This window comes from Pristis pectinata, chromosome 3 (genome assembly GCF_009764475.1).
Source record: "Pristis pectinata isolate sPriPec2 chromosome 3, sPriPec2.1.pri, whole genome shotgun sequence".
Taxonomy (NCBI): Eukaryota; Metazoa; Chordata; class Chondrichthyes; order Rhinopristiformes; family Pristidae; genus Pristis; species Pristis pectinata.
This window is the reverse complement of record NC_067407.1, coordinates 111,066,330-111,091,348: the sequence shown is the minus strand read 5'-3', so window position 1 is coordinate 111,091,348 and position 25,019 is coordinate 111,066,330. Positions and strand designations below refer to the sequence as shown.

The window sequence follows — 25,019 nt, the reverse complement described above, 5'->3', positions numbered from 1 at the left end:
CTTAACCTAATCCTGATGTAAAAATACGCATCACTGTTAATTAAAACAATTTGCCTGTGAGCTCAGGGAACTAAGAAATATGCCTCAAATTGCACATCAGATTTTGCTGGTTGATATATGCCACTTTGCCACTTTTTTAAATTTAAATTTTATTTACAGCGTGGTAACAGGCCCTTCCGGCCCAACAAGTCCACACTGCCCATTTGAAACCCAAATTAACCTACCCGTACGTCTTTGGAATGTGGGAGGAAACCGGAGCACCCGGAGGAAACCCACGCAGACACGGGAGAACGTACAAACTCCTTACAGACAGCGACGGGAATTGAAACCCGATCGCTGGCGTTGTAATAGCGTCACTGTAATAGTACTTGCTTCAAACTAGTAACATCTCACCCTTCATCTTTGTTATTTTTGAGAACTAGCCTGTTTCACATTAATTGTCTGTTAAACAAGACACAGAAAGTGAAGGCTGCTGATGAAGAACACAAGCATCTTCTTCATGTGCTAATTGTTACTGCAATGTCAATAAACCTCTGATCCACTGAGGGTCCACATTGAATTTATTTTTATTAGGATCTGGAATTGCCGGTGGTGGGAGCAGATTCAGTAATAACTAGAAGTGGTGATAATGATGTTGCAGAATTGCAGAGCAATAGGGAAAGGGCAAAGAAAGGGGATTAAATGGACAGATATTTTAAGGAACAAGTACACGCACAATCGGCCAGATGGTCTCCTCCTGTAGTCTACTGTTCTATGATCTTAAAATATGGTCAGCTGTTGGAGACCTTGAAATTTAAAATCCAAATATGTGCCTTTGTATTTTTACTCTCCACACCCACCCCTGGTTCCACCATCCCCAACATCTCAGTTTAAAGGTCTTCCCACCCCGCTTTCTTCACGACACTCGACTCTATTTCAAAGTCAAAATCAAGTTTGTCATATGCACAAATACATGTGTGCACAGGTGCAATGAAAAACTTACTTTCAGCAGCATCACAGGCACAGAGCATCATATAAACGGCAGTCACAAGAAAAACATAAATTATACTAAATTTTTACAAGAACAAAATTAGAACAAAAAAAAGTCCATCTTAGTGCAAAGTGATCAGGGTGTTGTAGTGATTCGGGTTTTGCTGTTTGGTTTAAGAACCGAATGGTTGAAAGGAAGTAACTGTTCTTAAACCTGGTGGTTTGGGAATTCAGGCTTCCGTACATTCACCACATTCTCAGTCACTCCTGTTTCATTCTCAGTGATTACTTGTCAGCCCCAGTGTTCACCAAGGTCCCAGATTTCTCATTACCAAAATTACACTGACCGCAGCTCATATTTCTAGTAAGTTACTGTAAAAACTGAAGGTTACAAGAAGAGGGAACATTGTGAATGACCCACTCCTGCCAGATCTTACTGTGTCTAATACTCAGTTTAACAACAAAGCAAATTAGCAGCCAAAATAATTGTAATTATTGGTCCTCCCCAGGTGAACAGTTCACAAGTCAGAAATGCAGCCACAAACCAAGTTCCTACATGGCAGAAGATGCCTGCTGAGGTGTACTGTCCCAATAAGAATAGAAAGTCTGGAAAAGCATTTTAAATCTCATTTTGCCATTCTTAATAATAAAGCTGATAACAACAAATTTAGCTTGAGCCTATCTCAGGTTAATAATGATATTCTTTTAAAAGATTTTAATAATGATATTCTTTTAAAAGATTTTACTGCTAATGAGGATTTAACTGTTATTGACGGTTTTAAAAAGAACACTGCTGCTAGCCTAGATGGAATGTCTCGAGAAAGGATTCGCAAAATGGAGATCAATGTGTTAACTTGAATGTATTCTGTGGCGAAATTCCAGCTAACATCAAGAAGTCACCTGCAGCAGCTGGAAAATCAATCCTGCCAGTTTCCCAAACGCCTGCTTGCATGTATGGGCTGTATATAAATTGGGCATTTGTATCCTGGAGAGAACCCGTATTGCTTTTCCACTTTTTTTTCCTGTCCCTGGCATGTAGGTGAGTTATAGAATCTTAAGGAGTAGATGGAAATATGGGAGAATAAAGTGCAATTTGATGGTGGTCACCAACTTGATGGGCCAAAGGGTCCATATCTGTGCTGCATGACTACAACCCAACTTTGGGCTGGCTGGTCCCACACATTCTTGCAGTCACTGGCAATAATTACACCATTTTTTCCAGCTTTTAATTGTCTCCTGTGGTATCCACTTAAGAGTCCAAATGCTGAAGCAAACATATTCTGTTTCTGAGAGAAATATCTGTAGCAAATTTCAGCAATTCATATTACACTACAGCTCAAACACATACAGTCTACTAGGCTTGACAAATTACAACAGTGTTCCTGGAACTTGCACAAGACAATGTTTGAGCAGACACACTACCCAGAGGGAGTAGGCAAGTTAACACAATTAAGTTGCTTTAAAGCCTGAATCTAACTTCAATTCTGCTGGCCGTCTGGGGTAGAGGTGGAAGAAAGAATGTTCAGGGAAGAAAAAAATAAATAAATTTTGAGCAGCATCTACTCACACTTCTGTCTGACATTGTCAGCAGAGGGAGATAGTGCTGAAGGATATGTTGGATGTATACAAGAACCAGGTATAAAAACAAAAGCCAAAGTAATTAACAACTACCAATCATTTTTCCTGTTGAGTATCATGGGAAAAATATTTCTTTGTGTTGCCCTCGCCATATTGGTCGATCTTAGCTGATCACATTTACCCAGAATATTAGTGTGGTTTTACAACAGAGAGATCCACAATCAAGATGATCTCAAGCAAGTCAGGACACATCTGTGGGAAGAGAAACAGAGCTAACGTTTCAGATCGATGCCCTTTGTCAGATCAGTTATGAACGTTAGCTGTTTCCTTTCCACAGATATGGACTGACCTGCCGAGTATTTCCAGCATTTTGGTGTTTTCATTTAGATTTCCAGCATCTGCAGTTTTTTTTGATCATCAAAATAATCTTCTCAATTTGGCAGATGCAAGAGAAGCACCATGAACAAGGAGCAGATTACACACACACACCAAGGCATTCAGAATGTCAGATTATGGGAGGTTTATTCAAATTGCTCAATAAACAGGCTGCCGCTGATGTTACTCAGTGTGGTCCTATTCCTCAAGATAACATGTAGGGCAAGGTCATGCTGATAAAGCAACAGAATTCTTCAAGGTCTATAGCATGGTCAAACAGGACAGTCTTTTTTCCCCTCTGTTGCTATCATATGCCTAGAGCTCATCCACAGATAGCATCCATTACATATCAGAACCACTGGAAAGCAGTTTTTGCCTGCCTGAGAGCCAAGACAAAAGGCTGCCAGGTCCTCATCAGGAAGCTGCTCCATAGCAACAGTCCCAAACTGAGGAACAACCTCCAACAGCACGTGGAGAGACTCATTCACATCTGTAAAGAATTTGAATTGACTGTCAGCAGTAGGAAAATGAATCACATGGCTCAGTATGCTGCTACACTATCAACTAGTGTTGATAATGTGTTTACTGCAGGTTGTTAACAAGCTTCACACACTTAGGCTCCACAATCATTAGCAATATGTCATTCAATGCATAAATTAAATACACATTGCAAAACCTGTAGAATTTATGTCCAAGCTGACCTGGAGAGCATGGTTCAACAGCAAACATGAAGGAGAACAGCAAAATTCAACTCAAAAAAGAAACCTTAATACATTCCTCTATAGCAGAAAGCCTGGGCAACAGATACAGACATGAGAAAAGGCTTAAGAGCCACCATATGTGCAGCTTCAGTGGCATTTACACATCTTTTAATGAGATTTAGAAGGTCCTGGAACATGCCATTTCCTTCAGCACACATCCATTACTAAGCCAATGATATCTGCAGTGGATTGACCACATTCATCAGATAGATGAAGACAGTGTTCATGAGGGCAGCCTAAATAGTGATCTTGTTACTGAACCATGACCTGCTGTCTGTTCACAACCTCTCTTTCAAGGGCAAGCATAAGCCAGTTGTGAAAATGGGCTGGCATCAATACAGACAACTGGGAGATAGCCAACTTAATCTTACAGTTCTACACCCATAATCATGGAGTCATAGTCAGAGTCATATGGCCTGTTTCCATGCTATTCAGCCCACTACGTCCACTCTGACCAGTGGACACCCATCTCGCATTAATCCCATTTCCAGCACTTGGCTGTTAAACTTCTAATGCCTAGACAATTTAAGTGCTTGTCTCGACACTTCTTAAATGCTATCAGTGACTCAGCTACCGCCACTCTCGCAGGCAGTGTATTCTAGGTACTTGCCACTCTCTGGGTGAAAAAAGGTCCTCCATCAGATCCCTCAAAAAAAAACATTCCCCCTCAGATCTCCATTGATGACTAGTCTACAGTAATTGATAAAGAAGATTTGGACCTAGTGGACTTAAAAGTGAGAAGACAACAGAGAAGCACTGGATATCACTGTTAATCAACGAGATGCCACAGAGTATTTGACTACCATTTGTTTTATGTCCCAAATTTATTTTTTTTTCCCCAAAACACTTTTGAATTTGCATAAGGAATGGTTCTGCTGACAATACTATATAATGGGAAAAAATAGAAAATGAATAGCTCAAAGTTCACAGTGCTACATGCCAGATGATGTCAAACATCAAATGCCACTGTTATGCATCACAATGAAAAAATTCCCAAATCAATCAATAATGGATAAAATTAATTCTGGTACATCACCAGCATGATCATAACGGCAAGTTTTCCAAAGTACCTGCATAAAAGTGGCACCATCATTCAGAAGCCAGACACCACTCTGTCTAATTGCAATGAAGTGGTCTCACGATTATTGGGCTTTACAGAGGTGCAATGTAACCCAGCCAGCTATAAAACTACACTGCACAGACTGTCTATTGGCACATTCAGATATTTTAGAAAACATGCCTTATAACTGCTGTAAGTTTATAATAGTGTTTGGAGAAGTAATGCTCATGTAGCTCATTTGCACAGTATTCCTTTGGACCCTTTACTAAGGTAACAACAATTGTGTGTTTAATTGAGTCTATTCCTACTTCAAACTGCAGTAAACCTGTAACATTAACACTGCCCGTACTCCACCTAGCAGGTCAATGAACCAACACTACATGGGACGCAGTTTCACATGGCAAATGTTTCTCCAATAACCACAGGAAACTGTTGTTATTTACCAATTAAAGATCAAAGTACTCAAATTAGTTAAAATCAGCTGATCCCCCACAGTACAATTGATTGCAATGATTATTAATGGAAGAACTGACTGATAATTTTTATTTAAAGTGCCACTATATTTCCACAATCTCCACAAGAGTAATTTAATTGTCATTACTCAGTAATTGTAAGAAACTTCACACACCTGTTTTTCACTGTTAGGAGCCTTTTCTGCCGAGTCCCGCTGTGCACTCTGTGATGATCCACGAAGCATATTGATAAAGTCTTTCTTTGAGACAGATGACAGCAACTTGGCACGTTTTCGTTCAGACCCACCCACTTCTTTAACCTTTTCATCCACAACAATTTGATGCTTTCGCATGCATTAAACAGCTGCACAACGCCTCTGTAATTTAAACAAATAGGTCAGTCAAATCACGTAGATGCCACGGCCAAAAAAGCTCACCAGCGCCTCTACTTCCTCAGGAGGCTAAAGAAATTTGGATTGTCCCCTTTGACTCTTACCAACTTTAACCGATGCATCATAGAAAGCATCCTACCTGGATGTATCACAGCTTGGTACGGCAACTGCTCTGCCCAGGATCGTAAGAAACTGCAGAGAGTTGTGGACACAGCCCAGCACAGTCACAGACACCAGCCTCCCTCCTTGGACTGTCTTTACTTCTCATTGTCTTGGCAAAGCAGGCCAGCATAATCAAAGACCACACCCACCCAGGACATTCTCTCTTCTCTCCTCTTCCATCGGGTAGAAGACACAGGAGCCTGAGGGCAAGTACCACCATACTTATGGACAGCTTCTACCCCACTGTGATAAGACTAGTGAACGGTTCCCTTATACAATGAGATGGGACTATGACTGCATGATCTACCTTGTTGTGACCTTGCACCTTATTGCACTGCACTTTCTCTGTAGCTGTGACACTTTACTCTGTACTATCATTGTTTTTACCTGTACTACATCAATGCACTCTGTACTAACTTAATGTAACTGCACTGTGTAATGAACTGACCTGTACAATCAGTATGCAAGACAAGTTTTTCACTGTACCTCTGTACAAGTGACAATAATAAACCAATGATGCCTAGTTTCTGGATAATTGTCCAAGTTATCCTCAGTTATACTGAAAAACTGAAGTGCTCAGTTCTCTGCCTGCTCCAAGCTATAATTTGCCATAATTTCCTCATTGATTCACCAATTTGGTAAGCTAGAGGTTTAACTGTGTTTTCCATTTTCTTTAGCTGTCTTGGATAACATTCAAAAAAAGTAGGAAAATATCTTCATGAAGTGATTTCAATAAAAGACAGTCCAAATAGCATAAACGACATTGTGAAGAGAAATTCCAGATTGCCTCGGACAACATAACCACCTTCAAGCTAAAACCCATGTCATTCCAGGGAAATTTCACAAAGATTTATGCCTGCTTTGAAAAATCTATATTTGATTGAAATTCACAGCAATGTGCTTAGACCTCAAACACAAACAATTTTGGTCCTTGCTCAAACCATTGAGAGAAATGCATGAAGATTTCAATATCAATTAATTTGATTGCTGAATACAACTGCCGTGAGTCCTTACCATGTTAACTGTATTTCTACCACAAATTCAGATGGATTAGATTCAAATAGACTGCAGCAAAAATTCTGGAAGTGTAGCATTAGTCATGGTCATACAGCATGAAAACAGGCCCTTTGGCCCAACTTGTCCATGCCGACCAAGTTATCTACCTGAGCTAGTGCCATTTGCCTGGGTTTGACCAATTTCCCTCAAAACCTTTCCTATCCATATAAATGTCAAAATGTCCTTTTAAAACACTCTAATTGTACCCATCTCTACAGCTTCCTCTGGCAGCAAGTTCCATATACCCCCCAACCCTGTGTGAAAAAAGTTGTCCCTCCTTTAAATCTTTCCCGTCATCTTAAACCTATGCCCTATGATTTTAGACTTCTCAGCCCTGGGAAAAAGACTGATCATTCACTTTGTCCATGCCCCTCGTGATTTAATATACTTCTATAAGGTTCACCCCTCAGCCCCCTACACACCAGGGAAAAAAGTCCCAACCTATTCCAACCTCACCTTATAACTCAAGCCTTCCAGTCCCGGTAACATCCTCAATTCTTTTCTGCACTCTTTCCAGCTTAATGACATCCTTCCTGTAGCTTGCTGACCAGAACGGCACACAACACTAAGCGTGGGCTCATTAATGACCGATATAGTTCTAACATGGGCATCTCAACTCTTGGAGGTCAGTACCCCTAGGTCTCTCTGTTTGACAACACTTTCCAGGGTCCTGCCAGTTTACTGTGCAAGGTCCTGCTCTAGTTTAACTTAGCAAAAATGTAAAATCTCATGCTTGTCAGAGTTATCTTCCATCTGCCACTCTTTGGGCCCACCATCCCTGTTGATCTAGATCCTGTTGTAATCTTAGATTCACTGTCCACTGTACCATCAATTTGTGGAATTATTACACTGTTCTTTCATCTCCCATGAAAGTTCGAACTCAGCTCTAACAAATGGAATAGATGAACCACAAGTTTCTTTGTTGGCTGTAGGGATTCCAGGTGAAATGAACTGATAGTGAATTTCATACTTAATAACTGATACTTAATTTCACTAACAATGAACACCTGCTTTATTTTAATCCATTGGTCAGGGATCTGAAATGCAAAGAAATCCATGTTGACAGGACCCAAGGGAGGCGAGAGATCGTGAGACAATATAAAATGCCTAATATAATGTCAAAATTTAAATCAGGTAGCTAGAAATTCTGCTTAGTTTGAAGACGTTAACAGTTAGAAAATCTGGCAGAAAAATTTACCAAGCCACACACATTAATGCCAAGCTGTGACCACGCCAGATTCCTGGGTAGGGTACACACAAGAGTCTCTCTGCCTGGTTTCATTGCAAATCTTAAATCAATTAAGGGATTTTTTTTTCCACTCAATCAACAGATGCGACCATTTGGAAATGAAGAATGGCTTTCACAAAACAGGCAATATCGGAGCATTGGGTATCCAATATTTATTTTTCCCTTTGTTTTTGAGAGGAAGAATCAGAGAAATATGTTACCCTCTGCCTACTAGAAAGATCAAGTAAGGGCTGAGACCCAAGAATTTCAAAACCTAGACTTTCAGACTGAGCACATCAGCAGCAATGAGAGACATTTGCTGGCCACAGACGGAGGTTCTTCCTGATGAATTGGGGTCATTAACACAATGGAGATGGTCTTCTCTCCTTTGAAATAGAAATTTGCTGAAGTAGGCATCTAAGTCTCCTGAAAGACTGAACAATTTTGTGTATAACCTGACAATTGAATGTGCAAATTTTTAAACTTCTCCACCAATCCTTGAAAGTTATATCTCCAGATTTGTATAAAGATCTGGTGTTTCAACATAGAAAAAAAAGCAGGTGAAATGAAGAACTTACTTCAGTCTGTTCTGAGGCACATGTGGCAATTGCAATTTACGTCATCAGCACCTTCACCCATTCTTCAAAAGAATTGTATCGGAAATAATCCCATCTGTATATGGGAATCTTTACCGAAAGGACAACATCACTACCTTATGTCCCTCCCACAGCCACCAATTCTATTTCTCTTCATGGCAATTGTTCAGGTCAGAACCAGGCAATTCACAGCTTTGATATCATACTTAATCCAAGAAAAGCACTCTCTCTAGGACTGCCTTTCTCAGCTGTAACGTTACCCAACTTCACCCCTTAGCTCATCTGTTGCCTAAAGCATTGTACGTGTGATTGCCTCATCCAGACATGACTTTCCAACACTCTGACTGGCGTCCCTCTTATCCTTCATAAACTGGAGATCACCCAAAATTTGCCTGCCAAGTTGAATCAAGTCTCGTTCAACCATCACCCCACTGCTTGATGAAATGCATAAGCTTCCAATTAAGCGATACTTCAATTTTCAAATTTGCATTTGTTTTCAAAACTCAATCTTATTTCCTCCTTTCACACATCCTCACAATAACTGCACTGCTTCAAGTATGTCCCCTTAGGAATTTCCAACTTTAATTACTCCATCTTTGGTAGCTTATGTTTTCAGCTGCTGAAGCTTTAACCTCCTAAATTCCCTCTCTAAATGTCTCACCTTCTCTTTCCCTATTTAAGATGCTCCTTAAAACTCTTTGACCAAGATCTTAGGCATTTTGCCTGATATTATGTTTGATCTTGCTCATGTGAAGTGCCTCAGAATATTTACTTATGTTAAGATAAGATATAAATGGTAGTCCTTGGAAATAAAGGGAGCAGGAATGAGAAAGTGAAGGCCCAGACATCTGCCTTCAGCTTGGGTAACCAAAGAGACCAAAGAAAAAGTATGTTGATGGATAGTTCACAGAATTGACCCTTTGCTTTAATGAGAAAAGGCTATATTAAATATGAGACACAATAAAAAGGTATTTCAAACAGAGCCTCTAAACACATCTCAATTTCAGCAATCTGAAATAAGCATGTACTTAGCATTCTGTTTACCCTATCACCACACCAACTTTGTATTCTCAAGTACTTATCTGTTGCAGTCTCACAATTTTATCTATCAGAAATTAAATTTCTCAACACTAGAAAATTATTTCAGGCTGAGCAGAATACCTACTTAGTGGCTATCCTCTGCAAGTTCCTCTCAGCCTCCCGGTCTTGAACTATATCGGGTTTCACTCGGCACATCTGCTCCCGTTCTCTCTTTTCATCCAGCTGCCAAAAAAAAAACCATTTAAGAACATGCAGCATAATCCCTTAACTTCATAGAAATTAACAGGTTTTTAATGAATGAGTTACTATATTGAATATTCCAGATGTTTGTTGGAAACTGACGAAACTAGCCAGCAAAATTAAAACTTCAGCCGAAGTTACTACCATATGTAAATCTGTAAGTTTATAAAACACCTTGCTATTATTGGTATCAGGAAAGTGACATTTCTGAAGATGAAATTCCATACTAAATGAAGGATGTGGTTATGACATGGAGGTTTTCCCTTCATTCAATGTCTGCCTCATTTACCTCTGCAGCAAGTAGAGCACAGGATGGATGTAGAGTAAATTCTAACAATGTGCCTTTCCACTAAATGTAAAGTTTCCTTATCCAACACTTGTCTTTGCAAGATCTATTTAATGAAATTGGAAGTGCATGTGGTAGGTCCGCTTCCGTCAGGAAATGCAGCAGAGTCAGGCAAATGCATTTCAGATGGAACCTGTGTGACCAGGGAAAAAAAAAAGATTGTCTCCTGTCAGATTCCATTCCAGAGGCGAGGAACAACATGCCAACTTACTGCACTATCATGCCCCTCAGAACCAGGGTTTTCCAAAACATCTTGTCAAATTCAAATTTCAATTATTTGAAGTGTGTGTAAATTTAATTTACTAATAAACATAATTAACACTGGAGGTCTGGCCCAGGATTGCTGTCGGCAATCGAATATTGGAAGTTTGTTGACAAACTCCTTGAAATTCACTTCTGGGGTTCAATGACATTGCTGCCTCCAGATCTATTGCCAGCTTCACTAATATAACCCTCCTAGTTGAAACAGTGGCCAAGACAAATATTTGCAATTCCATATTAGTCTACAGAAAACGCAGCGTTTCTGATAAGTATTTTAGTATGGCTCACTCACGTACACCAGGCACTTCCTATAATACCTTCTGAGATTTTAATCATTCAATTAACAAGGTAAAAAGATGGATCCAGCACCAAAACCCCTTCAAAGTTGTAATTTTTCTTAATTGTGATTTCAGCACTGCTTCATTTCACTTGACACGGAGTTAGCAGTTTGACAAAATTCACATCTTGTCTACCACTTTATGACTGGAAACACCCTGTTTTATCTGGGAGGAAGAACTATTGGGTGGGAAAACGGGAGGGTGGGGGGACAGAGGGGAGTGGTTACTGGAAGTTAGAGAAATCAATGTTCATGCCATCAGGTTAGAGACTACCAAGACAGAATACGAGGTGCGTCTAGCCTCAATTTAGGCAAGAGAGGAGGCCATGGACAGACATGTCAGTGTGGGAATGGAAGTGGAATTAAAATGGCTGGTCACTGGGAGATCCTACCTGTTATGGCAGATGGACTGAAGGTGCTCGACGAAGCGATCCTCCAGTCCGTGTCGAGTCTCTCCAATCTGGATAAGGCCGCACCGGGAGCACTGGATGCAATAAATGACACTGATGGATTCACAAGTGAAGGACTGCCTCACCTGGAAGGACTGTTTAGGGCCCTGATTGGTGGTGAGGGAGGAGGTCCAAAGGCATGTGTTACACTTAGCACGGTTGCAGGGATGTGCCTGGAGGGGAACTGGTGAGAGGGATGAGTGGACAAAGGAGTCACAGAAAGAGCGATCCCTGCGGAAAATGGAGAGGGGAGGGGTAGATATGCCTGGTGGTGGGATCCTGTTGGAGATGGTGGAAGTTGTAGAGAATGATGTGTTGGATGCATAGGCTTGTAGGCGAGAACAAGGGGAACTCTATTCTTATGTCTGGGGGGGGGGGGGGGGGAGTAGGGGAAGGGGGGATGGGGTGAGGGCAGACATGCAGGAAGTAGAAGAGATATGGGTGAGGGGGGAAAACCCTGTCCTCTGAAGAAAGAGGACACCTCAGATGTGCTGGAGTGGAAAGCCTCATCATGAAGAGGAGATGCAGTGGAGACGGATAAACTGAGAAAAGGGAATAGCATCCTTACAATTGACAGGGTGGGAAGAGATGTAGTCAAGGTAACCGTGGGAGTCCAGTGGGTTTGTAGAAGATGCCAGTGGATAATCTGTCTCCAGAGATGGAAACAAAGAGATCAAGAAAAGGGAGAGAGGTGTCCAGAGATGGACCAAGTGAATTTGAGGGCAGGGTGGAAGTTGATGAAATTGACGAGCTCCACACGGGTGCAGAAAAACGGCACCAATGCAGTCATCAATGTAGCAGAGAAAGAGTTAGGGACCTTGGCCGGTGTTGGCTTGGAAACATGGATGGCTCCATGTAGCCAACAAAAAGGCAGGCATAGGTGGGGCCCACGTGAGTGTCCATGGATACACTTTTGGTCTGGAGAAAGTGGGAGAAACCAAAAGAGAAGTTGTTGAGTGTAAGCACCAGTTCTGCCAGACAGAGGAGGGTGATGGTGGAGGGGAACTGGTTGGGTCTGTTATCCAGAAGGAAGTGGAGAGCCCTGAGGCTTTCCTGATGGGGGGATAGAATGTACAGGACTAGATGTCCACGGTGAAAATGAGGCCATTGGGGCCAGGGAACTGCAAGTTGTTTGAAGCCCTTGAAGTTGTTTGAAAGAATCTATAAAGCCCTTATTTGTTTGGAAATTTTCATAAAACACATTTGTGTGTTAAAAATGTTTAATATTTGTAACTAATGCTGCAGTATTATTTGTTCAGAAAAATCAATCAAATTAGCTAGTTATGATATTGTCAATTATCTTCTCAACTCACATGAGCCTGCAGAAAACATTAGGCTCAATAAATCCTTTTTCACTAAAAATACTGATCAATCCCACTACTTTCCCTTCTCCCTTTCTCCTCTCTCCAGAAACACAATGAATTGTAAACTCACGTCAAGCTTCAATGGTCTTCCTTAGTAATATATCTATGACTCTTACCATAATCGCAATTGTACTATACATACTTCTGCTCCTATAAACAAGCAGCCCATTTTTTTAAAATCCTCTGGGTGCCACTCTATTTTGCCTCCTCATTTCAACATGACCAGAATAATGTAATGAATAGGAACCAGGTGAAGAATAGAGTTGGATATTCATTTATCATGCATTTTCTTTGGGCTCATGCAAAATGTGTTAATTCCTTCAATTTCAAGAGATCAGTGCAATACCTTTTTCATCTTTTCTGACATCTCTTGTTTCTGTTTTTTGTTTTCTTTCTTTTTCTCCTTATTTTTGGCAAGTATGGTTGGTTTGTCATCAGGTACGTTCTTATTTAGAATTCTGCTCATTACATCTGCCCAGCCAGCATTGGGATTCGAAGCTGTTGATTCCCCTCCAGGTTCAGCCATTGGGTCATCATTTTTCTCATCTTCCTCTGAAGAGAAGCAGTCATTTGCAAGATCTCCATCGGAATCTAAAAAAACCAGGTTTCTCTGAATATAAAGGGTGCTCTCCCATTCAAATTTTCATTTGGTGCTATGCTGCCATCTAGTGTCAAAGTGAGGTTCAGCATCTATTTTCAACAGCCAACAACCATAAATAAAACCCAAGCTTATAAATATTAAAGAATTGTGGAAGATACTTGTGCATCACAAAGGGTGCTTGTATTTTCAAAGATGAATTTTTATGACATTAGGACAAAACTAATTTGTTGTCCATGACTGGAATTCATAGATGTATGTAAGGTGAAACCTACCTCTATATATTCCTATCTTTGTTCCCTTCCCCTTAAGCCTTTGATTGACCTTGTTAAAACAAGTTTAAAGTTAAAATTAACAAATGATCTATAGTGGCAATAATTAAAGGCTGCAGAAGTGTGTCAAACTTTTTTCACCATTTGCAAATAAAAGTGTGTCCCAAATAGACCCCAAATTCCTGGCTTTTATTCATACTAATCAAAGAGCAGTCCAGAGGCACAAGGCATTAGATTTACACTCCATCACAAAGCACGGACTTTAGCAAGGCCATTGACAAGGTCCTGCATGGCAAGGTAATCTGAGCAGCATGGGATGCAGGACCTTGTCAATGCAGGACCTTGTCAATGCTAAGTAGATATATAATTGGCTTAATGATAGGAAGCAGAGCATGATGGTTAAAAGGTTGTTTTTTGGACTGGACGCCTGTGACTAGTGGTGTGCATAGGGATTGGTGCTGGGCCCATTGTTGTACATCATTTATATAAATCATTTGGATGAGAATGTAAAAGACATGGTTGGTAAGTTTGCAGATGACACTAAAATAGGTGGTATTGTAGACAGTGAAAAAGGTTATCAAAAATAACAAGGGGAGCTTTATCAGCTGGGTTAATGGGCCAAGATATGGCAAATGGCATTCAATCCAGACAAGTGTGAAGTGTTGCATTTTGGAAAGTCAAACCAGGGTAGAGCTTCACAGGGAACAGCAGGGCCCTGAGAAGCACTGTAGAACACAGGGACCTACAAGTACAAATACATTGTTCCCTGAAAGTGGCATCACGGGTAGACAGGGTGGTGAAGAAGGCATTTGGCAGGCTGGCCTTCTTCAGTCAGGGCACTGAGTACAGGAGTTGGGGCATCTTGGTCTGCATGGATGAGCTGGGCTGAAGGGCCTGTTTCTGTGCTGTATTATTCTATGACTATTAGGATCTTTTATATATGAAATCCATAAAGAGGGTATCAGGTTGTTCCACCATCCAACAAAGTGCCCAATTTTGAGTATTAATTAAATACTTATGCCTTGTTTATTGTTAAGAGACAGTAACTTTCACCTACTTACTATATGCTCTTATTCCAATACTACCTTGACAAGATCATGGAAGACAGACAGGCAGCCATGGCAATCATCCCTCAGTCAATTATATTATATACTTTAGAAACAAAACTTTTGATGCGAGCTCCCTTTAAATTTCTTAGTTAGATCACACAAAGTTTTCTTTTGGAGCTGCCCAACTTTGTAAGGGGGATTCAGAAAGAGCCATTAGAGCACAAAATCAAAGGTCATTTCAACTGCAGGCAAAAATATTCTGGCATCATTAATATTGTGGACAATGTGCCCTCATGGATGTTTTGCAACTATAATATAGGCCACTTTTTTTTAAAAAGGCAAAGTGACAGATCTGAAGTTGTCACATTGATTATATCTACTTTCATTTATAAAGTATCAGTGGCATTGAAACATGCCAAGGGATTCAGTGGCAATGAAATATGCCAAGGTCAGAAGTTGATAGAAAGCTCCAGAATATAACTGAGATAACTGCAAGAGTGGTGGATGGTCTATCAAGAGGTGGTGCCTCAAGAAGGCGGCATCCATCATTAAGGGCCCTCATCATCCCGACATGCCCTCTTCATGTTACTACCACCAGAGAGGTGGTACAGGAGCCTGAAGACCCACACTCAACGTTTCAGGAACAGCTCCTTACCCTCCGCTACCATATTTCAGATTGGTCCATGAACACTACCTTGTTATTCCTCTTTTGCACTATTTGTTTATTTTTGTAACTTGCAGTAATTTTTATGTCTTGCATTGTTCTGCTGCTGCAAAACAACAAATTTCACAACATACATCAGTGATAATAAACCTGATTCTTACCCTGGTAATGAGGAACAGAAGGTTTGAATAAGGGAACTGAGTATTCTGGAGGACACACAAAGCAGTAAAGATAACACAGATACAGTGTGGAAAGGTATGGAAGAGTTTATGGACATAGTCAAAGATTTCCTAACTGAATATGTTTTTGGATGAGCAGGACACAGACTGCAGTGTTGGAGCAAGTGAAAAGCATGCACAAAGGCTTCAGCTATGGCAGCTACAATGACAGAAGTAAGCTACTGGTCAAGCTGTTATACACTTAAAGGCAAGTTCAAAACCATATATGATAAGCAAGACTAAATACGATCCATCTATAACAGCCTAGGTGGGCAAGAGAAAGGATGAAATCAGTAGTAAAGGAGCAGAGATTGCAGTCAAATTAAAGAAAATAGCTTTCACATTCCCAGTACTGAGCCAGTGGATGTTGTGGCACACAAGAGGGTGATTGCTGGACAAGCAGATGCAATAAAATGGTAGAGAAGCAATTAAAACAACTCCAGCTTTCCAGACTTTCAGAAAAAGTTGCTATAAGACAGTATGTAGATAAAAGGGGGCATAAGGAAAGATCCTGAGAAGACCATGATCTCAGAATCTGCATTTGGCTAGGATGAATGGAACCAGGTAATATTACAGATCTCAATGAAATCCATTACAGGAACCAGTCAGTTCCAGCAAATTTTACTTTTGACTTTGTCTCACTTGCCCTCCTTTTCTTCTCTGTATTTTAACACATCTGCATACAGATACAGATGAAATGATTAAGGCTAAAACGGGAAACTACACTTTGAAGATACTTGACATCAAACTGAATTCTGTGGTACAAATTTTTTGTAAAACTTGAAGAGAACTTTAATCAGTACAGCACAGGAACAGACCCTTCAGCCCACGATGTTTGTGCCGATCATGATACCAAATTAAAGTAAACCTATCTGCCTGCATATGATCCATATCCCACCATTCCTAACATGTTCATGTGCCTGTCCATATGCCTCTTAAATGCCACCTCATATTACAAAGATCTTATATTTCACAACGTTAAACTCAGTCAGCATATCTCAAATTATTCCTAGTTGGAACCTATAGATTCTCGATACAAAGGAAACTGGTACCAACAATTATACAGGACTTCAGTGAGACAACAACTGATGTCCAGTTTACAATTTGGTGTCCTTACCTAAAGAGGAATACTTATTTAGAGGAAGTGCAGTGAAGATTCACCACTGATTCCTATCAGACAAGGTGAGATAGAGTAAGCTGAGCCCCTATTCTTAACAGTTTAGTAGCATGAGAGGTGTAACTCATTGAAACAAAGAAGTTATTTGTGAAATCAACAGGATAGAATGGAGGAGGATGTTTCCCCTGGCTGAGGAGCCTAGAACTAGGAATCACAGTTTCAAAATAAGGAGTGGGCTATTTAAGACTTAAATGTGGAGATATTTTTGTTCAATTAGGGTGGCAAATCTTTGGAATTCTCTATATCAGAGGCTTAATCATTGGCTGTATTCCAAAGATAAATAGATTTCTGGATATAAGGGAAAATCAAGAAATTATGGAGACATGACAGAAAAATGGTGCTTGATAGAGAAGATCACGCCGGATCACATTGAATAGGAGAACAGGCTCACGAAGTGACACAACCCTGTTCACAGATGTTTAAACCAGTAAGGCATGAAGATCTGAGAATGCATTTAAGCTTTCACAACTGTGAGTACAGAACTGAGAGCAGGTTTGTGTGTGGATCAATCAGGATTACATGGGCTATCAAAGATGAATTAAAATATATTAAACTCTTCTCTTAAATGTGTATTACAAAAGGTGGATGCAATCATAGCTGCCAAATTACACTTTCATTGAGCCAATTTGAGAAGGCAGTAGGGAGACTGAGAAACTCATGAGAATAAGTGTCATTAAAAGCTGAAGGGGTTATTCTCAATTTGAGCACTATTAACTCAGTGTAGATCTGATCCATCATGATTTGGATTTTGGATAATTTGACCGGTTGGCAAAAATCTTTAAAGTAATGGAAATGGAGTCTATTGGCACATGCGTGGAAGCGGAGTAACGTTGACAAGGAGTAGCACATAAACTATACAGAAATGGCAGAGGAAAGATTCAGGCATACACGAGCGGCAACGCAGAAACGAGGCCACAAGTGCCACTGCTTCGGATCCGGGAAGCTCAGGAGAACATCAGAGACTCCACTTCAGGCATCAGAGGAGGAAAAAAAAAACTGTCAACATTACGAAAAGCAGGAGATGAACGTAGAGAAAAGCCAAGGAGCGCCTGCAGCAGGTAGATGCTGACCCTCTGTGTAGAGGCTTCACAAGGGAAGCACGGAGAAGGGTTTAAAGCAAATGATCGCAGAATCACTGAATCGTCAGCAAACGAGGCCCCAAAGATCAAATGAACTCCGGGCCCTCGAGCCGCTCTCCCTCTCTCCCCCCCCGCCCCACCCCGCATGGAGACCCACTGTTACCCCCCCTTCCCTTCCCACCCCACCCAGTCCCCTCCCGTCCCAGTCCCCTCCCCACCCCTCCCAGTCCCCGTCCCCACCCCCTCCTTTTCCTCCCCCCTCCCCTCCCAGTCCCCACCCCCTCCCCTTCCTCCCCCGTCCCCCTCCCCGTCTCCCCCTCCTCCTCCCCTCCCCCCGTCCCCCCTCCCTCCCCTCGCCTCCCCCCTCCCTCCCCCTCCTCCTCGCCTCCCCCCTCCCTCCCCCCTCCTCCTCGCCTCCCCCGTCCCCCCCTCCTCCTCGCCTCCCCGTCCCCCCCGACTCCCCCCTCCCCCCCTCCCTCCCCCCTCCCCCTCCCCCCTCCTCCTGTCCCCCCCTCCCTCTCCCCTCCTCCTCCCCTCCCCGTCCCCCCTCCCTCTCCCCTCCTCCTCCCCTCCCCCGTCCCCCCCTCCCTCTCCCCTCCTCCCCCCTCCCCGTCCCCCCCTCCCTCTCCCCTCCTCCCCCCCTCCCTCTCCCCTCCTCCTCCCCCCTCCTCCTCCTCCCCCCCTCCCCTCCCTCTCCCCCCTCCCTCTCCCCTCCTCCTCCCCCCCTCTCCTCCTCCTCCCCCCCCTCCCCTCCCTCTCCCCCCCTCCCTCTCCCCTCCTCCTCTCCTCCTCCCCCCCTCTCCTCTCCCCTCTCCTCCTCCCCCCCTCTCCTCTCCCCTCTCCTCCTCCCCCCTCTCCTCTCCCCTCTCCTCCTCCCCCCCTCTCCTCTCCCCTCTCCTCCTCCCCCCCTCTCCTCTCCCCTCTCCTCCTCCCCCCCTCTCCTCCTCCCCCCCTCTCCTCTCCCCTCTCCTCCTCCCCCCCTCTCCTCTCCCCTCTCCTCCTCCCCCCCTCTCCTCTCCCCTCTCCTCCTCCCCCCCTCTCCTCTCCCCTCTCCTCCTCCCCCCCTCTCCTCTCCCCTCTCCTCCTCCCCCCCTCTCCTCTCCCCTCTCCTCCTCCCCCCCTCTCCTCTCCCCTCTCCTCCTCCCCCCCTCTCCTCTCCCCTCTCCTCCTCCCCCCTCTCCTCCCTCTCCCCTCCCCCTCCTCTCCTCCCTCTCACCTCCCCTCCCTCTCCCCTCCTCCTCCTCCCCTCCCTCTCCCCTCCTCCCCTCCCCCTCCTCCCCTCCCCCCTCCTCCCCTCCCCCTCCCTCTCCCCTCCTCCTCCCCTCCCCCGTCCCCCCTCCCTCTCCCCTCCTCCTCCCCTCCCCCGTCCCCCCCTCCCTCTCCCCTCCTCCCCCCTCCCTCTCCCCTCCCTCTCCCCTCCCCCCCTCCCCTCCCTCTCCCCTCCTCCTCCTCCCCCCCTCCCCTCCCCCCCTCCCCTCCCTCTCCCCCCCTCTCCTCCTCCTCCTCCCCCCCTCCCCCCTCTGCTCTCCCCCTCCCCCCTCTCCTCCTCCCCCCCTCCCCCCTCTGCTCTCCCCCCTCCCCCTCTCCTCCTCCCCCCCTCTCCTCTCCCCCCTCCCCCCTCTCCTCCTCCCCCCCTCTCCTCTCCCCCCTCCCCCCTCTCCTCTCCCCTCTCCTCCTCCCCCCCTCTCCCCTCCCTCTCCCCTCCTCCCGTCCCCCCTCCCCTCCCCCCTCCCCCCGTCCCCCCTCCCTCTCCCCTCCCCCTCCCCTCTCCCTCCCCCCCCTCCTCCTCCCCCCCTCCCCTCTCCCTCTCCCCCTCCCCTCTCCCTCCCCCTCCCCCCTCCCCTCCCTCCTCCCCCCTCTCCTCCTCCCCCCCTCCTCCTCCCCCCCTCCCCTCTCCCCCCCTCTCCTCTCCCCCTCCCCCCCCTCTCCTCCTCCCCCCTCCCCCCTCCCCTCCCCCCTCTCCTCCTCCCCCCCTCCCCCCCCTCTCCTCTCCCCCCCTCTCCTCTCCCCTCCCCCCCTCTCCTCTCCCCCCTCTCCTCTCCCCTCCCCCCCCTCTCCTCCTCCCCCCTCCCCCCCCTCCCCTCCCCCCCCTCTCCTCCTCCCCCCCTCCCCCCCCTCTCCTCTCCCCCCTCTCCTCTCCCCTCCCCCCCCTCCTCTCCCCCCCTCTCCTCTCCCCCTCCCCCCCCTCTCCTCTCCCCCCCTCTCCTCTCCCCCTCCCCCCCTCTCCCCCTCCCCCCCTCACCCCCTCCCCCCCTCTCCCCCTCCCCCTCCCCCTCCCCCCCTCTCCCCCTCCCCTCCCCCCTCTCCCCTCCCCCTCCTCCCCCTCCCCCCCTCCCCCTCCCCCTCCCCCCCCCCCCCCTCTCCTCTCCCCCTCCCCCTCCCCCCTCTCCTCTCCCCTCCCCCCTCCCCCTCCCCTCTCCCCCCCTCCCCCCCTCTCCTCTCCCCTCCCCCTCCCCCCTCTCCTCTCCCCTCCCCCTCCCCCCCTCTCCCCTCCCCCTCCCCCCCTCTCCCCTCCCCTCCCCCCCTCTCCCCTCCCCTCCCCCCCTCTCCCCTCCCCTCCCCCCCTCTCCTCTCCCCTCCCCCCTCTCCTCTCCCCTCCCCCTCCCCCCCTCTCCTCTCCCCTCCCCCTCCCCCCCTCCCCCTCCCCCCCTCCTCCCCCTCCCCCTCCCCCCCTCCTCCCCCCCTCTCCCCTCCCCTCCCCCCCTCTCCCCTCCCCTCCCCCCCTCTCCCCTCCCCCTCCCCCCCTCTCCCCTCCCCCCTCTCCCCTCCCCTCCCCCCCTCTCCCCTCCCCCCCTCTCCTCTCCCCTCCCCCCTCTCCTCTCCCCTCCCCCCCCTCCTCTCCCCTCCCCCCCCTCCTCTCCCCTCCCCCCTCCCCTCCCCCCTCTCCCCTCCCCCCTCCCCTCTCCCCTCCCCTCCCCCCTCCCCTCCCCCCTCTCCCCTCTCCCCTCCCCCCTCCCCTCCCCTCCCCCTCTCCCCCCTCCCCTCCCCTCCCCCTCTCCCCCCTCCCCTCCCCCTCTCCCCCCTCCCTCTCCCCCCTCCGATTTACCGCTGAATTCCTCTCCGACTCTCCCACGCGAAGCCACCATCACCTGCGCCGCCATCTTAACGGGGGAAGCAGGAGGGCGGCTCTAAACGTTCCCCGGGTAAAGAGCTGCGACCGATGGTTCCGGCGGAACACAGAGCAGCGGTAATGGTCACTGCCCTTTCACATGAGTGGAACTGCGTGCACTAAATTAACGAACATTTCGTCCAGTTTTTTTGCGTCCACAACAAACTTCATATTAGCAGAGCAGGATTGCTATTGAGTATTGGACCTGCTGAGTTCCTCCAGCACTTTTTGTTTATTGCTCCAGATACATCCAGCATCTGCAGAATTTCTTGTGTCTCGACATCATTAACTGTCGTCTGTCCTTCCCTGGGACAACAGTTTAGCTTGTTTAGCTTTAACTGTGGCTTTGGAAGTTCAGATCCAAGCAATCGCCTTGTGTTTTCTTACTGTTTGCTTTAGTGCTCAAGTGCTATCGGCTTATGTTTGAGTGGAGCGGGATGGGGACAATAAGGCCACAGAAGGAAACCATTCTACGCCATTCTACAGAAGTAAACTACTCTACGCTGGTTCCCGGATCGGGGGTGGGGGTGAGAGGACGTCATTAGTCCCACTTCCCCTTTTATTCTTTCCCTTTACTCCATGCAGCGTTTTCTCTCACACGTGTCCATCAACTCCCCTTTGATTCTTTTGTTCAGATTAGCCCACACATAAAGCGTACTTTACAGTTGCCCGTTAACCTAAGGTCGATCTTAAAAGTATGGAGATGATTTGAACCTGCTGAGAAATTACCCGAGTTTTATTTAAAGCCAGAAATTTGAATTTGATTATCGTCACTTTTTCTGTTTCCATGTACACTTCATGTGTGACATTTTTCTTTATTAATTCTCCTCCTTGGGCACGATGCATCAGATGAAAAATGGGCAATCCTGTTTGAAGGGATAACGCTGGCAGTTGCTAGCGTTGGGGAATCGATCAAACATTGGACATATAGGCCAATCCCAGAATCCATGGCGCAGGTGAAAGCCCTCTATTTACATGCAGAGCCTGTGGTTTCAACAGAGGACTTTTCGCAGCACAATGAATGCTGGGATGGAAGGCTCTCCATTGTGACCTTAGCTTTCCCTCAGATAACAATCGGCTCTGAAGCGTAATCCTGAACTAGGACGGAAAAAAAGATAATAATTTAAGTAAAAGTTAATATACATGTTAGATGCAGCTGACTACTTGTAACAACATTTAAACTTTGGGCTCAGATCAACGTGAAGGAAGTGTGGTGGTCGATTTAAATTGTTATAGTTCTGTGCATTACTGAACAACTAAATTCAGTTCATCGGGAACTGGCAAGTGGGGGGGATGGGGGCGGGTTGTAGACATTGGAAGCGTGAAAGAAAAACAGAAAATGCTGGAAACATTCAGCAGGGCAGGTAGCAACAGTGGCGAGAGGAATGGAATTAAACGTTTCAGGTCGAAAAGCTACAATTATAGGGGTTACTACTTTGGTCCGAGCTGGTGCTGAAATAAAAAACTAACTACTAAAACCGGCTCAATACTCAAATCTTAAAGGACTTAATCTAATTACGCCATTCTGGGTCAGTTCTTGCTTAGTTCTGCAACACGTGGCTTCTCTCCCTAACTGCTACCATTGCAGTGCCAGAGTCAGAGGCATGTTTTTCTCACATGATGCGATGTGTGTCTTTGTGTCTATCTATGGAATACCATATAACTAATGCACCTCCACAGTTTTGTTTTCTTTTCATATATAATCTACCACCTTTGTGAAAAATATAAATAAGAGAAGATGGCCTGTGGCATATATTTAAAAGATGGATATTTCTGCCCAGAAATACATTGATGTCTAATTTCAGCAGTGATATTGACTGGCATATGAAAATGGTCTGCAAGAGGACAACACAAAATCTGTTATCCTGCATTATCAATACACCGTTGGTTCTAGAGGTGGTGAACCAGCTGGGAAGAATCATTGACTGTGCAACATTAAGTGTGCAAAAAATGTGGAGATCAGGAGAGAGACAAGTGCACAGCAGAGCACAATCCAATGTTGACCAATGTCTTTTTGGCTGGAATTTCCAAACCCAGAACTCTATAAACACTGTTTTAGGATCCAGAAAGCTGGCTAGAGCAAACAAAGCATAAGCAGCAATCAGTTAAAATTGAATTGCAGAATGGGGCCTGACAAAGGCTTGAGGCTTTCCATTTGCACAAAGCAAATGGAGCCTTGCTCTCCCAACTGCAATGCTGGTTGATGCATTAGACTTTTCACCCTTTCAAAGTAATGTTGACCAGAAGTTGGAAAACACAAAACACTCTTTAATAATCAGGGAGCGGATAAGGGCTGAATAAAAAGAAATCTACCCTTTGCAAAAATCTACAATAGGCAGCCAAAGTATAACTAAAATACACATCATTTCACACTTGTAAAGCGTGCAAAAAAGATAATGATAGAATGGATACTGAATTATGTTTCATCAATCATTTATAATGTTAGGAGACAATTCAAAATACATTTCTCAAAATTTCTTATTATTAAGATTTCAAGCTGAGCATTAACTGACTGCATAACTTATATTATGCATCCAAAGCCAATCATAAATTCAGTGGTACAGCAAAAGAGGCCTATTATGCTCTTTGAATGATTGATCCCATTCTCTTGCCCTTTCGTCATTATCTTGCAAGTTTCCTCCTTCCAGTATTTGTCCAGATTAATGCCAGGCACAGCCATCAGTATAAATCTGTGACCTGTTTGTTTCAACTCTTTTGCATTTGGAAAATGTTTCCATCTTTTCTGTCTAGCAAACCCTCCATGTTGCTGATACTTTTATTAATTCTCATAACTATAATTGGTCTGAGAAATTACTGAAATCCCACATCAATCTGGTTTGCACTTGGTTGTACTTACACCCAGCAGGGTTGTTCTTGTCTGTGTCAGTCCTGTGTAATGTTTTGGGACTGTGATAATTATCCTGTGATCAACATTGGCAAATTTCTTGTATATCATGTTTGACTCCTAACAATAATGTGCTTAACATTCTCTGCTCTAAGGAAACCAATTTGAGGTTTTTTTTAAAATATGTCCATGTGACAGAAGCCCCACATCCCAAGTGCATTCAGGTAAATCTCACCTGTACTCCATTTAAATCCTTGACTTCTTCCTAAAGATTAGTGCCCAAAATTGGACTCAACAGCTCTCACCAAACTTTGAACTAAAACCAACAGGTTTTGTTTTGGCCTAAAATTAATAAAGCTTGTTTTATTAAATAAAAAAGGAAAATGGACTCTGTCTTTTGCATAATTCATTCAAGGATTTTTTAATAGATACAAATTTGGAAGATATACAGGATTTAGTGGTTGCAATATACAGGAAAATATACAGGATTTAGTGGATGTGGTTGCAATATCACTATCAATTCCTGCAAGATTACAAGTGTCAGAGAATGTTCAAAGCTGATGTCCTACTCCATATTTTTAAAAAGGACTGATCAACATCATTTAGTTCATTACCTGAGCAGAATGATCTTTCCTGGAAGACTACTGGATTTTGAATGATTTTTTTCTAATAGCAGAAAGGGATATTGTTTTTCTTAAATGCACTCTTCCAACATAAGGGAGCAATGGCAATAGCATAGAGTCATGGTATTCCATTCTTATGCAAAAGTATCCAAAACTCATCCATGTTTGTATTGCTTTGAGGCATTGGGGTCTTTCAAACTTATGTAGGAGCAACTGTAACTCATTATGACTGGCATGTTAGACCCTATTAGGATGACATATTTAATGAGAGACAGTAAAATGGTACCACAGGATCTGAATTGCCCAACAGTCAATCATAGTTTCAGATAATCATAACAAAAAAAATGCGTTCCTTACTTCACAGGAGCTAGAACTGAGCTTGAGAAAATGTTCTAAATTTCCGTTAGAAAATAAAAGCAAAAACCATTTTGGAATGTAACCGTGATATACTACAGTTTTAACCACTTAAGCTATAAATTAAAGCAATATATTTGTAAATGTACAATTTTGTACTTGGATGATATGCAACATAAAGGTTTGATCAAACTTTATCTTTCCATTTTCCATAATCAGTACTTTATAGGGTCCATTTCAGCTGTTAAGAAAAGATCAGAATATTAGCATGCAAATTCTCCTGGGAACATTAAAATATAAATTTAAATTTCTATTTTATAGGCACTTACCTGTGAGCTAAGAATGTGTTACTTAATAAGCACTA

General features: G+C 44.5%; 1 protein-coding gene across 1 annotated transcript in view; it reads right to left on the bottom strand.

The window, feature by feature from the left end:
* Positions 1-20,922, bottom strand: part of rrp15 (ribosomal RNA processing 15 homolog) — a 43,904-nt gene extending 22,982 nt beyond the window's left edge. Inside the window, 5 exon segments of the mRNA XM_052011435.1 lie at positions 5,372-5,547; positions 5,550-5,572; positions 9,795-9,892; positions 13,014-13,258; positions 20,771-20,922. Of these exon segments, the coding sequence (XP_051867395.1) occupies positions 5,372-5,547; positions 5,550-5,572; positions 9,795-9,892; positions 13,014-13,258; positions 20,771-20,825 (597 nt within the window). The 5' untranslated portion in view covers positions 20,826-20,922.
* Between the last annotated feature and the right edge of the window lie 4,097 nt (positions 20,923-25,019).